The sequence below is a fragment of the Penicillium concentricum genome, assembly GCF_028827145.1.
Source record: "Penicillium concentricum strain IBT 3081 chromosome Unknown utg000004l_segment0_segment0, whole genome shotgun sequence".
NCBI lineage: Eukaryota > Fungi > Ascomycota > Eurotiomycetes > Eurotiales > Aspergillaceae > Penicillium > Penicillium concentricum.
In genome coordinates this window covers 279,125-292,667 of record NW_026622757.1, presented here as the reverse complement: position 1 = coordinate 292,667, position 13,543 = coordinate 279,125, and the positions used below count along the sequence as shown (strand labels likewise).

General features: G+C 50.1%; 5 protein-coding genes across 5 annotated transcripts; 2 read left to right on the top strand and 3 right to left on the bottom strand.

Annotated features, from left to right (window-relative positions):
- Nucleotides 1–295: 295 nt before the first annotated feature.
- Nucleotides 296–3,449, bottom strand: N7517_009063 (uncharacterized protein; the record flags this gene model as incomplete). The annotated part of the gene is made up of 4 exons (XM_056726786.1): nt 296–579; nt 651–739; nt 803–1,923; nt 2,079–3,449. The coding sequence occupies 4 exons, from the start codon at nt 3,447–3,449 to the stop codon at nt 296–298; spliced, it is 2,865 nt and encodes a 954-aa protein (XP_056575358.1).
- An 804-nt stretch (nt 3,450–4,253) lies between these two features.
- N7517_009062 (putative actin binding protein) lies at nt 4,254–6,822 on the top strand (the record flags this gene model as incomplete). Its single annotated transcript, XM_056726785.1, has 6 exons — nt 4,254–4,455; nt 4,512–4,699; nt 4,755–4,843; nt 4,900–5,821; nt 5,902–6,663; nt 6,736–6,822. The coding sequence occupies 6 exons, from the start codon at nt 4,254–4,256 to the stop codon at nt 6,820–6,822; spliced, it is 2,250 nt and encodes a 749-aa protein (XP_056575357.1).
- Nucleotides 6,823–7,239: 417 nt separating this feature from the next.
- Nucleotides 7,240–9,786, top strand: N7517_009061 (dynamin-related GTPase DNM1; the record flags this gene model as incomplete). Its single annotated transcript, XM_056726784.1, has 3 exons — nt 7,240–7,338; nt 7,431–9,410; nt 9,472–9,786. 3 exons carry the CDS (start codon nt 7,240–7,242, stop codon nt 9,784–9,786), a joined length of 2,394 nt encoding a protein of 797 aa, XP_056575356.1.
- A 261-nt stretch (nt 9,787–10,047) lies between these two features.
- Nucleotides 10,048–11,514, bottom strand: N7517_009060 (uncharacterized protein; the record flags this gene model as incomplete). The annotated part of the gene is made up of 4 exons (XM_056726783.1): nt 10,048–11,036; nt 11,102–11,118; nt 11,171–11,196; nt 11,263–11,514. The coding sequence occupies 4 exons, from the start codon at nt 11,512–11,514 to the stop codon at nt 10,048–10,050; spliced, it is 1,284 nt and encodes a 427-aa protein (XP_056575355.1).
- Nucleotides 11,515–11,761: 247 nt separating this feature from the next.
- N7517_009059 (uncharacterized protein) lies at nt 11,762–13,519 on the bottom strand (the record flags this gene model as incomplete). The annotated part of the gene is made up of 1 exon (XM_056726782.1): nt 11,762–13,519. One exon carries the CDS (start codon nt 13,517–13,519, stop codon nt 11,762–11,764), a length of 1,758 nt encoding a protein of 585 aa, XP_056575354.1.
- Nucleotides 13,520–13,543: the final 24 nt, after the last annotated feature.

Here is a 13,543-nt window from a genome sequence, read left to right as displayed (position 1 = left end):
TATGATTGAGAAGCGTGCATTTGGTGATATAAATGGGTGCATATTGAATTCACACTTGTGGGCAATTTGGTCTGGCGTTGAGCTTTTTTTTTTTTTCTTTTAATAGGATTGTACATGTCTAGAGTGCTTTACTAGGACACTATTGTCTACAGGTGTCTCAAGGTGTTCACGTTTGGTTTTTAACTCGAGAGAGTGAGCTGTCAATTTCCCTGTCTGTAAATTGCTCCAATATATTGCTTTCTCCCCCTAAGTCTGTGATAAATGTCACTTAAACTCACGTTACGTGTAAATTCTATTAGATACTTCCCTTTTGAGCCCTCTCATGAAAGATGCCCGGGAAAATCCCCTGCTCTGGCAGACTATCTGATCCCCCAACACCTGTCCCGAGGGCAGGATTACTGCCGGGAGATGAGAACTCACCCGTTCCAAGGCGAGGTGATCGAGCTAGGTATGTCGATGGAGTCAATGGGGAGGTAGCCATCTGGCTTGTACTATGGGCCTCACTGGGTGAGGTATCCGTAGTGTCAGCCGCACTTGATCGTAGCTCAGATTGCGACTCGAGGTTAGGTGTATGTTGATCTAAGAATGGGTCATTTCGAAGTCAGTCTGCTGCGTAATTTCCGATCATTCCCTCAAAGATAGATATATACCATGCTTCGAGGACACCGCTTCCCCTGGTGGACCTAGAGCCAAGCCCTTTCGATCTCCGGTTCTAGTAACATCGGAGTATCGCTCGATCCTGATGAAGCGATGTATGGTTAGCCCCATTTCCTTGATACAAAAGACATCCTGGGTAACTTACAAGGACAATTCTCCGAGCAAAGTCTCATGTCGGAATGCCTCACGAATATCTGGTACATTGCTCTTTGCAACATGATTGCCAGCGACTCCAGGCATGGAACAGTTTGAGCCGAGCCATCTTTCTTTGAGGGAGAGCTCAAATCCACTTTGGTCGACTGAATGTTTGGCGAGTTCGCACATGTCGACTGCGCTGAATTTGTAGATCTGTGCTGCGACTGAGTATTCCTCGATGAGAGGCTCCTTTGTGAATGCAAACTGCAATGGATCATCAGTGGACAAAGACACGTTGAGTCCTCGCTTGAAGAAGCTAGCACAGGGGTTTTTATCGTATGTGAGGAACAAAGCGTTGTTGCTGAGTGGTGACATGGCAATACCGATCTGATCCAGATAGTAAAGGTATTGCAGGAGAGGTACCTTGCGCAGCAAGATACCATGACTGATGCTGTGGCAGCAGAGGAATCCTACAGCCAGATGATCCGGGTCGCCTGCCTCTCCGCAATGAGGGCGTAGAACAAACGTGTTAAATCCTCGACGTTTCCGCCAGTTGTTGAGGGAAGCGATGTTGGCGAACATGAAGTATAACCAATAGGTGTAAGGCGGATTCTGCTTGGTACTCCACTCCCGGGGGATGGGGTACTTTCTGTACAGCCGGCGTTCGGGCTTACTTTCGTCATCCACACTATCGAATCCAACCACTCGCTGGAGGAAGATATGAAGTTTGGGATGACTAGAAGGATCTTTGGTCACTTCAAACAACGGCTGGAAGACATTGGTGATGACTTGTTCGTAGTTCTCCATCATGCCACTTGCTTTGTAGACATCATAGAGACGAGGTACTTGAATCAGCCAGCGAACATTAGGCGAGAACAACTTGTTGTCCACCACCCAGGCCGCAAGCTTGTCCCATTCCTGAAGGGAACGACCGTAGATCGAGATGCGCCATTCCACCATTTGGTATTTGCTAGATTCCAAGTCTGAAATCACTTCCTTAGTGATCTCTGCGAGATAGCGACCTTCGATGTAGTTGTCTGTTTTGAGGAAAATTTCACGCAGTCGGGATTCTCCAACTGGATTATACTTCAAATTAAATTTGTCAAATCGGTGGAAAGAGTCGGTGTGTGCCTACGAAGTCAATATCAGTAATAGTAATACTTGTGGCTTTCAAGAATGGGCGTAGGGGAGCGGGGGATGAGCAAATACTGGTGCATTCAGCCTGCATCTTCCTTTATCATGTGTAGATTTCGAAGAATCAAAGAGGGATGTGATGAGAGACTTACGTGCATATCCAAAGTATCAATGCTCAGGTCATAAGCAGTCAAGTTGATACTCTCAAAGACCTCTCTTAAGGTCAGATGTTTTCCGTCTCGGAAAAGGACAACTTCGTCCGGGGACTTTCTCATCTTGCTCTTGATGAAGCGAAGGAGATGCTTCTGGTTCATGCATGCCGAATGATGAACGTGGGTATCCACTTTACGCACATTGTAGAAGTCTCTGTGAGGAACCTTCTTGCTGTCGGCAATCTCCTGGTATTCATTGAGCAGCGTATACAATTGGAATTTGCCCTCCAAGTACGACAGCCGCTTGAACGCAAAACTTTTAGCAGGTCCGTCGGTCGACACATCCACAACGGCGTCCAGGTCCATATAGAAATCGCGCAACGAGGGGATCTGGACAATGGGTGTTTGCTGGTCAGTCTCAGAATCAAAGACCTGATATACGCTGTTGCCATCCAGCCTAAAGGTCCAAGGTGATTCTTTGGGTAGAGGCATCAATTCCTCCATGTCAAAATCCTCCCCAATGTCTTGGCCCATTTTCCTCTTCTTTCCTGCAAGGTCCGATGGGCCACCGACGCTGCCGGGTTGATATTCTTTGCCATCATCCCACGCAGGTTCTGGAGGCGGAGGATATATCTCCCAGTCTGTTTGGTCCTTGGGATCATTTCCGGGTCCCTGCAAAGAAAGCTCTATGTACTGGGATCGCCGATCAAGCAGGTTCTTGATTTTGCAGTAGATAGCGTTCAGCTCAGATGTCACGGCATCATTGCTCGACGAAAATCCGCTAGCAACCTGAGGACCTCCGATCCCCGCACCGGCGCTCTGCAGACTCTCGGCCGCCGCTGAGTATGGTCCCTGCCCATGAACAGCACCTACAAGCGCCGCCTGGTTTCGGGCAGAATCGTTCGCCTCATCTGAGTCATCTTCGAGGAAATGAGACGCAGAGGGATCGGGGTCGCTAGCGGATTGCAGGCGTAGTGTCGAGGGTTCGGATTCACAGACCATAGATCCCTCGCGAGAGATCTGGGCTTGAGTATTCATTGGATCCGACAAGTTAGCCGGTGGCTCTTCGGGGTGTAATTCGCCTGAGCGGGCTAGGGCCGGTGGACTCAAAGGGGTGTCGTTCCGTGCGGCTAGCTGATGATGTTGATAGAATAGTCTTGCCTCAGCGTGACTCATGGACTTCTCATAGGCATAGTCATAGGTGGCTGTTTTCTGCTGTCGATCTCTGGGCAAAATATCTTCTGCAGGCTGATCTAATGCAATGGGGCTTTCAAGAGAGTCCACGGGACCCGGGGATGAAGTGGCTGATTCATTGTTAGAATCAGCGGACGCGTTGGCATTCCGACTGGAAAGATCAGGTTGAGGTCCCATGACCCCTCCCTTGCTATATCTGGGATATAAAAGAAAAGAAAAGTTGCAAGGGGATAGTAGGGGTTTCACAAGAGGTGAAAGTAATTGAATTAAAAAGTATTATTCAAAAGAAAAGAGAAGCAGAAGAAGAAGAAGGGGAAGAAGAAGAAGCAAGATAAGAAAAAAAACCCCCTCCCCCGATAGCTCCAAAGGTCTCTCTATCTATCTCGGTGAGACAAGGGAAAGTCCATGGAGAATTTGTAAATTACATACCACATCAATACACCACATCTTCAACTATATCAGTTAGACTATATAACGGTCTTATTTTTATTTTTTTAATTCTTATCGATCTTTTATAGATTAATTGAATGGAAATTATTTATTTGTTTTGAATTATTCTAAAGTTATATACATTTTATATGAAGATGTTATATAAATATTACTATGATGTATAGTTGTATACAATGTATTGGTATTATAAACACCTCTCCCTGAACACCTCTCTCTCTCTCTCTCTCTCTCTCTCTCCCACCTCTAGGCTTCATCAATTTCCTTGACCTTTCTCCAATATTTGTACTTATCTTGAAAGCATTCCTTCTATTTTCCATTTTACAAGTATGTCAACTCCATCAAACTCTATCAAACTCCCTCTTCTCCTATATATCCCTACCTTATCCAAGAGCTTTGACTGTTTTGATGCTGACACACTGCATAAGACACAGATATTTGTGACAAAACAAGCAAACATACCTCCCACGTGGACAACATCCAAACACTTTGAGCTTCCTCCCCCTTCCCCCCCGCCTATCCGATCCGGAAGTCATGGCTTCTCTCAATCTCTCGTCCAATGGTCCCTCGATATCGAAAAGTTATCAGACAGTGGTGAATGCACCACCCCCTTCTGGGAATGGAGGGTCTCCAACTTATGGCCAATGGGCTGTCTACTCGGTTTCTACCCCGCTTGTCAGTGCCTTCCAGCAAGATGGAGGTAAGGAGAGTGTCCTTAAGGTCCAGAGCACCGGAGGTTAGTAATCCTTTTTCTACGTCTCATCATCTCACATTGACAAATCGTACTGCCAGAGGGTGAATTGGCCGATCTCATCGAGGAATTCTCCGAAGGACGGGTGCAATTCGCCTATGTGAAGGTGACGGATTCCAACACCGGTCTTCCCAAGAACGTTCTCATTGGCTGGTGTGGAGAAGGTGTACCAGAGCGAACAAAGGGTTATTTTACCAGCCACCTGGCTACAGTTTCCAAGTTCCTTCATGTGAGGAGTTTCCTTTCCATGACGCAACTGCGGTGAGACTGACTTGGGTGGATAGGGATATCATGTGCAGGTCACAGCCCGAGCAGATGGGGATCTAACCCCCGAGGGAATCGTCCAGCGGGTGGCAGATTCCTCCGGCTCCAAGTATTCAGCAGGCGAGGCTTCTGCTCCGGCCCCAGCCCCCGACCTGCCGTGGCTAGCAAGCCTGCTTTCACACCGACTCGATCTGGGGGTATCACTCCCAGACCAGCTGCCCGCGTACAGCCCACACCTTCAAGAGCTAGCGTGAATGATGATGGATGGGGTGTAGATGCCCCTCCCGTGACCCGCACCCAATTGGAAAAGGTACAATCGGCTTACCAGCCCACTAGAGTGAACCTGCAAGAACTCAAGGCGAGCCCCTCAGCTAGTCGCCAACCTGCCGCTACCTCGGATGATTCTAGCGATGTGGTTAGAGGTGGTTACCAGCCAGTGGGCAAAGTCGATATTGCGGCAATTCGGAAGCAAGCTGCCGCGTCCGGTCAGCTGAAAGATGAGCGCCCGGCAATTATCAAGGGCTCCTACGAGCCCGTTGGCAAAGTAGACATCGCTGCCATTCGAGCTAGAGCACAGAAGCCGGAAGGCACCATCGAGAACGTCCCATCGAGCACCGCAGTCAGCCAACAGCCGACAACGTTGCCAGAGCGACCTGCCCCCTCCAATGCCTCGGAGCGCTTGACCAACCTACCCAAACCAAAGGTTGCCAACAAGTTTGGCTCTAGCCCCTCCTTCCCAGGAACAAAGCCCCTTCTCCCAGTTGGTCTTGAGCCTAAGCCAACCTCGAGTGCGCAGATTGGAGTTGCAAGCCGAACTTTTGCCGACGAGGGAGGCAAGACACCTGCTCAAATTTGGGCAGAGCGCAAGGCCAAAGAACGCGGAGTAGCTTCGTCATCTGGAAGCACTGAGCCTGCCTCTACCACTGCCCCGATTCAAAGCCAAACTAGTGGCCAGGGCGAGTGGAAGAGCTCCTATGCAGGCAAGTCCTGGGCTCCCATTCAAACTGCACAGGATAAATCATATGTTCCCGAGCAGCCTGTTGATGCCAAGGCCAATGATCAGCAAGAGGATGAGCCACAAACCCATGTGGGTGGTATTCGTGACCAATTCGCTCATGACACGCCTGCGCCCGCACCGCTAGCCCCCCTGCTCCCCCCATTCCGCAGGCCAGTCGCCCTGTTCCTGTCCCGGGGCTGTCCTCTGGGTCCGTTGAGTCTGAGCCCGAACACGATGCCCAGCAGGTTCTCCCTACTCCTCCACCACAGCCTCCTCGCTCCCCGACACCTCCCACTCCCCCGGTGCGTGAGAGCTCGCCGATCCAGATTGCCATGCCGGTTGGCCACAGCGCTGCTGACAGCGTTGCGGATGTCCATGAGGAGCAGCACTCGCCTCCCCCTGCCATGCCTGTTCGGAGCCTCCAGGAGGTCGTTCCAGATGAAAAGGAACTTGAGGATGATTCTCACGACCTTGGCCGCGCTGCAGCCGCAGCAACAGCCCCTCAGCAGCCCGAGCAACCTAAAGTCGGACCACGAGCTCAGGTCCAATATGACTATGAGAAGGCCGAGGACAATGAGATCGAATTGCGAGAGGGAGAGTACGTGACCGACATTGAAATGGTGGACCAAGATTGGTGGGTGGGTGTCAATCCTCGGGGTGAGCGTGGTCTCTTCCCTGCCAACTATGTGGAGATTGAGGAAGACAACGAACCTGCGTCACACGCGCCGGCTGGTTCCCATCATTATGAAGCACAGCCAGAGCCAGAACCTACTGCTGCCCCCGTCCCGGTTGCACCCACACCTGCCGCTGCCGCTGCCCCATCGGCGACTACTCCAAGCTCCAAACGTGTCACGGCCACAGCTTTGTATGACTACGAAGCCGCTGAGGACAACGAGATCGGTTTCCCCGAAGATGCGAAGATTTCCAATGTGGTAAGTGGAACAATCCCCTGTCTTTCTCGGCCTTTTGGGCCATAGCGATTTACAGTGCTAACCTGGTTGTAGGAATTTCCGGATGATGACTGGTGGCTTGGTGAGTACAATGGCAAGCAAGGTCTATTCCCTGCCAACTATGTTCGCCTGGACCAGTGATTGGATCATAGCATAGATACTCTAAAGGTCCAATCCGAGAGCAAGTTCAAATTCTATTGATTCACCAAACTACATATGTAGATCTGACTATATATTCTTTGGTTCTTGAGTATAAAATACCCAATTCATCACCTTTTTGAACAGATAGGAACATATAGAACATTTAATAATATATGTAAATCAATATATGTAAAGTCGAATCATCGACGTCATGGCCCGGAGTATCTGCTTACATCAGCATCACGTGTGCCGAAAAAGTGGCCATCAACAACGTTCCCAAGGTTCCAAGGAGAGTCGATCAAGGCCTACAGGGATCCCGGTGACCGTTTGCACGCGACCTCACTTTGCGTGTACCTTTTACTTTTTTTCTTTTCTTAACTCCGAGCCCTAACTCTTGTACCTCTTCAGTTCGACATCATGACATCGCTGGGCGAGGATCTGCTCGTGACAGTGAACAAGCTTCAGGATCTGGTCTTCAATACCATTGGGAATGATTCCTTGGATTTGCCTCAAATTGTGAGTCTGGTCGGGTAGAGAGCTCTCGGAGTTTGAGAAGGAGTTGTCATTTGATACCCGGTCAACCCAAGACTAATCCCCACCTTCCATAGGTTGTTGTTGGTTCCCAGTCATCCGGAAAGTCTTCGGTCCTAGAGAATATAGTCGGAAGGGATTTTCTACCAAGAGGTAGCGGAATTGTCACTCGACGGCCCCTAATCCTGCAACTTATCAACGTGCCCAGTGAACGTGATGATAAGCCGGAAACTGATGAGATCCATATCCCCCACACGGCTGCTAGTGTTGCCGGTCAACACGAATGGGCCGAATTCCATCACCTTCCGGGGCGCAAGTTTGATGACTTTGGACAAGTGAAGCAAGAGATCGAAGCGGAGACGGCAAGGATCGCAGGAAGCAACAAGGGCATCAATAGACAACCGATCAATCTCAAGATCTTCTCGCCCCATGTGCTCAACCTTACACTTGTGGATCTGCCCGGACTGACGAAGGTGCCCATCGGGGACCAACCGTCCGACATTGAGAAACAAACGCGTACCTTGATTCTGGAATATATCGCCAAACCGAACAGCATAATCCTTGCGGTTTCTCCGGCCAATGTCGATCTAGTCAATTCCGAGGCGCTGAAGCTTGCCCGCCAGGTGGATGCCATGGGCCGGAGGACGATTGGTGTTTTGTCAAAGCTGGATCTCATGGACCATGGCACCAATGCGATGGACATCCTCTCTGGACGTGTGTATCCCCTGAAGCTTGGATTTATCGGCGTTGTCAACCGATCTCAGCAGGATATCCAGTCTGGAAAATCGCTTGCCGATGCATTGCGGGCAGAGTCTGAGTTCTTCCGGCATCACCCAGCTTACAGGAATATGGCCAACCGCTGCGGTACGCACTTTTTGGCCAAGACCCTGAACTCAACCCTGATGTCTCACATCCGAGACCGGCTTCCGGATATCAAGGCTCGGCTGAATACTTTGATGGGTCAGACTCAGCAAGAATTGGCCAGCTATGGAAACAAACAGTTCAGCGGCGAAGAACACCGGGGGTCATTGATTCTTCAGCAGATGACCAGATTTGCTGCCTCATTCATCTCATCTATCGACGGAACTTCATCGGAGATTTCTACCAAAGAGCTATGCGGTGGAGCAAGGATTTACTACATTTTCAACTCTGTTTTTGGAAACTCACTGGAAACGATAGACCCCACCCATAACCTGACTGTCTCCGATATCCGAACGGCTATCCGAAACTCGACAGGTCCTCGCCCCAGCCTGTTTGTCCCAGAGTTGGCCTTTGATTTGCTGGTCAAACCACAGATTAAGCTCCTTGAATCACCCAGTCAACGATGCGTGGAGCTGGTCTATGAGGAGCTTATCAAGATCTGTCACACTTGTGGCAACCAAGAACTACTGCGCTTCCCTCGTCTCCAAGGAAAGCTGATTGAGGTCGTATCTGACCTTCTTCGTGAGCGCCTGGGCCCCTGCTCGACTTATGTAGAATCTTTGATCTCAATCCAAAGAGCTTACATCAACACAAACCACCCAAACTTCCTTGGTGCCGCAGCTGCCATGTCTTCAATCATGCAGAACAAGCAGGATGAAGAAAGAAAAGCCGTGCTAGCAGAGGAAAAACGAAAGCGTGATAAACGACGTCAGAAGGAATTGGGAGCTCCCAATGGCAATACGGGAGGTCCCGACGAAGAAGAATATGCCGACAAGCAAAACCTCCCCATCCGAAGTCATTCCTCCAAGGGATCGCGGAGCATGTCTCCCCACGTTGGCCGCACAGGCGAAAATGGTATTGCTGCTACCCTGAATGGCGCTCAATCTAACCATGCTGCGTTCGGCGGCGGTGCCTCGAATACTGCCCGGGATTCATTCCTGAACTACTTCTTCGGCAAGGAAGGCACTCACAACATGGCCATGTCCCCGGCGGGCATGAACCCCCACCGGCAAGGGCCACATGCTAGCGAGCCCAGTATTAGCCAGAGCATTCGGCGTGCGGAGGCTCGGGCTCCCATTATGCCGACTGAAGAGTACAGTGCACCATCGGAGTATGGTGGTGACGTATCTGTCTTCGTAAGTACCACCGCGCAGGCGTTAGGCTTTGCATACACCTGACTGACTTCAACTCTTATAGCCTAATGAGAACACCGAGCCTGCACTCACGGACCGTGAGATGCTCGAAACCGAGCTCATTCGCCGCCTCATCTCATCATACTTTAACATCGTCCGAGAGACCATTGCAGACCAGGTTCCCAAGGCTGTCATGCACCTCCTGGTCAACCACTGCAAGGATGTAGTGCAGAACAGACTCGTGAGCGAACTTTATAAAGAAGATCTTTTCAGCGAGCTTCTCTACGAGGATGATGGCATCAAGGCCGAGAGAGAGAAGTGTGAGCGGCTATTGGAAACATACAAAGAAGCTGCCAAGATCGTGGGCGAGGTTTTATAGAATTCTCTATTTTGTATTTTGGTCTGGCTCGGGGGTTAAGCCTAGGTGATCTTGATTTCTGCGTCATGCTTGACGCCCTGCCACTGTGGGGAGATATTGCTTCTCTCAATTTATGTACAACTATTGCGGCGTGCACATGCTATCGATATATCCTTCCTTTTAGTGCAATTCACACGTATAACACATAAAGGCCGTAAGAAACTATATAATATGCAAAAGGAATCCTGTCTAGATATACAGATCAACATCTAATATGCAATATCACTGAGCCTTTTTGGCAACGCTTCGTAGACGTGCACCTTCGAAGCCATATAAAGCACCTCCGACAAACACTAGAGCCGCGCCACTCAAGACACCTCCCGCCAAATGATTTCCAAAGAGATAAATCGACAGGAGCAGCGAAACGAGCTTGCGGACATTCAAGAAAATAGTGACTGTCAACGAGGACGACTTGGCCGACAAAAGATGAACCCCCCGGATACATAGGTATTGCGTCAGTGCATTCATAGCCAGATAAGCTACCTGAACCGGAAGTTGCGCCAGGAAAGACTTCACAGCCCCAATCTGGCAAATCTGCCCCAGCACCGAGAAAGCAGTGCTCCCAGTACCGGACGACACCCACAGCCCGGAATCCAGATGCGACAGCAAAGAAGGTGACGAAGTCACCACCCGCCATTGACTCAGCAACTGCGGACAACTGGTCAAGAAAAGCGGCAGAGAAAGCGCATGCGAATAGAAAAGCGCCTCTTTCCAATGATCCCTGCCGTAAGTTGCGTATAACCGGTCGGCATAGATTCCCTGGAATGCAGAGAGGACCATCGCCAGCGCAAGGATCGTGAAGCCCGTCACGGTCGTCATCGTGTCCGTCGTATCGGAGTCGACGTGAATAGAAACGCCTTTGGATTTCGCGTCGGCCATGGCGGCTGCCGCCACGCCTACTGTCAGCATACCTACCGAGGCAATCTGGCCCCGGGAATAGCGTTTGCCGTTGTATATATAGCCGATTACCATTGAGGCGACGGGGCCTGCGGACCGGAGGATTATGTGCAATGGGACGGAGATCTTGTATGCGAAGGCCCAATTGTTGAGAAGGTTGACGCTTACAAAATAGGCAGTGTATACCACCCATGAGCGTAGTGGAATAGCGCGTGGGTTCAAGAATAGGGCTCGTGGTCCGGCTGAGGGGGACAGGAAGCTTGGAATGGTGAATAGAGCGCAGGTAGCGAATTGGGCGAAGGTTATCAAGGGACCTGTGCGGGAGGAACGAGTTGTATTAGGGTATGCGATGTGGTTTGTTTTTAGTGGTTGTGCTTACCGGCAGTAGGCTGTTCCCTGGAGAATTGGGATTAGCGTTGCGTTTGAACGACCTGGCTTGTTGACTTACTTGATAATCGCCTCTAGCGCAAATACCTATACCCAAGATCAGTTCCTGTTTTACCCCATAGTAGCATTTGGGGGGTTTCTCTAGACACCCACATTGGCACAACAACCCCCGAAGATAAGAGAGACCATTAAAATCATGCTTGTCCAACTAGGAACCGCCGCGTGAGCAGCGGCAGCAACGAGGCCCGGGGCATCTTTCTTCAATTGAGCATAGTCAAGCTTGTCGGATTTTCGAGAAGGGATCGAAGCGAGGTTCGCGTTTTCATTTGAGTTCACAGAGCCTCGAGAACGATTGATCAGGTAGGAGTCGCGTCCTCGTTTGGATGGTTCATGATCATTGAGCATTCTATTTGAGTGTGAGTGGTGATAAAGTAAAGATGAATTTGACTTACCTAGGAATTTTTTTCAGGTTCAAAGGACAAAGGCGTGACGTGGTTGAAACAAAGCTGGGGCGATAAGAGAGTGGATCACGAGATATACCTATAGGTAGTATATATAGCATCTATAGCATATAACTAGCATGTACTATATACATAGGTAAAATACTCTTTATATCTCTTATTAGATTATCATTGAACTATGTACATCTATATCAATCAACGATATCATCATCACTGAGTATCAATTTCTCGGGTCCAGGTTCCAAAGCATTATTAGGTTGCTTCATACGCTGTGCTGGAGATTCTTCCATATCGTCAATGCCATCATTACGAAGATTCTCATTCGAACGAATGCGAGTGATTTTATCCAACTGCCAACAATCCGGGTCCTGATGCCGGATTGCAGCCATATAGGGTAGTTGATGAAGCAGTAGATCATTTCGGGGCAGCATCGTGACCATACCTGGACTGTCATCTTTGTTCCCCGAGTTGGTCGAGGCCGACCTTCCCACCTGGAGATTTCTCCAGGAACTGACACCCGTGAGGTCAGAGCCATTTTGGGAAAGATGCTGCTGTCCAAAAGGATCGAGTAATCGGTTCATCCATGAGTCGATCAGTCCATCGATCTCCTCAGCCTCTCTCCATAATCGCAGAGATGCCGGGTAAAACATCTTGTAGGCATCACCCGCACGGCTTCGTCCAGTTGACCCAACCCGTCTCTTGACCGGGTATGGAAGGGCGAAAAGAAGACCACGTGCCGCAACTTGGAAACTCATTTCTTCCTGCCGGAGCACGTCGATGCCGCTACCGAAAGAGGTAATTCCGGTTCCTATGCCGGCCCGTGCCCCTTGCCCTGGTCGGCGGTCGGCGCTGAGGATATCGCTATCGGAGAGTGCATCGATACAGTCGTTGAAATAGTCGGTGAAATTATCCCCATCACAGGATGGGATGTAGTTCTCATGGAGAGCACTGATGAACGTTGAGATTTCGGTTCCGGTCTCGTCGACCAGGTCATTGACCGATACCTGTGAAGCTTTTGGTCGGGCACAGTGGCGTAGATAGTCCGGTGGAGGTGGAGGGATCTCGATATCGCCCTCGATCAGGCTCGGGTCCATGCGTTTGTTGTACACGATCTTCCCAACGGCATGGAACATGCCCAGACTCGCCTCTCTCTGAGTGATCATCTTGAGAGACTCTTTCTCCATCGCCGTTAAAGCAACCTCGCCGCGGGCTTTCTTTGTTTTGATCACGCTGCCTCCCCATCTCCCCGTATCGTCCCCCTTGAGACAGAGGAACTCGAGAGATGAGATTGCACTGCGGATATCGCCGATTTCAGAGATACTGTCTATAACACCAGGCCCAGGTATTTGGACACGTCTGGAGTTCAGCGCCTCTCTATCCAAAATAGACCGCAAAGCCTTGTGCATAAAAGTGGGTGCAATACTATTGAAATCCAATATCGTTGTCCCAGGGTGATTGTAGATCGTGGGCCCTAGTAACCGGTGAACTGTCAGGTTATCTGAGATCGAAGACGCAGATCCTAACAAATTCTCCGACACAATGATCACGATGGGCGGGTGATTCGATCCAGAACTGCTCCGGGCATGATCATTCGCAGCGGCAGCCAAATATCGTTGAAGAGATGTCCGAAACGCCGTGAGGGCGGAGGACGCCCGGCCAAGCACAGTGGGAAACTCCTCTATAAGAAGTATCCGCTGGTCCCGAGATTTTTCATCTTTCTGAGGATCGAGCTCGCTGGCGTTTTCGAGGTCAAGCCCTCCAAATTTATTACCCCGTCCAAGAAACTCTTCAAAGTGCGCGCTCACAGATTGATAATCGCGAGCTCCAAATTCCGAAACCGGGGGATTCTTCCACTCGACAATGTCGTAACCAAGTGAATCGGAGAGCAGGGATACAGTGGTCGTCTTCCCACTGCCTGCCGGACCCCGTAGGACTAGTAACCTCTGCATATTGTCAGACCTTCAAACCCAAAT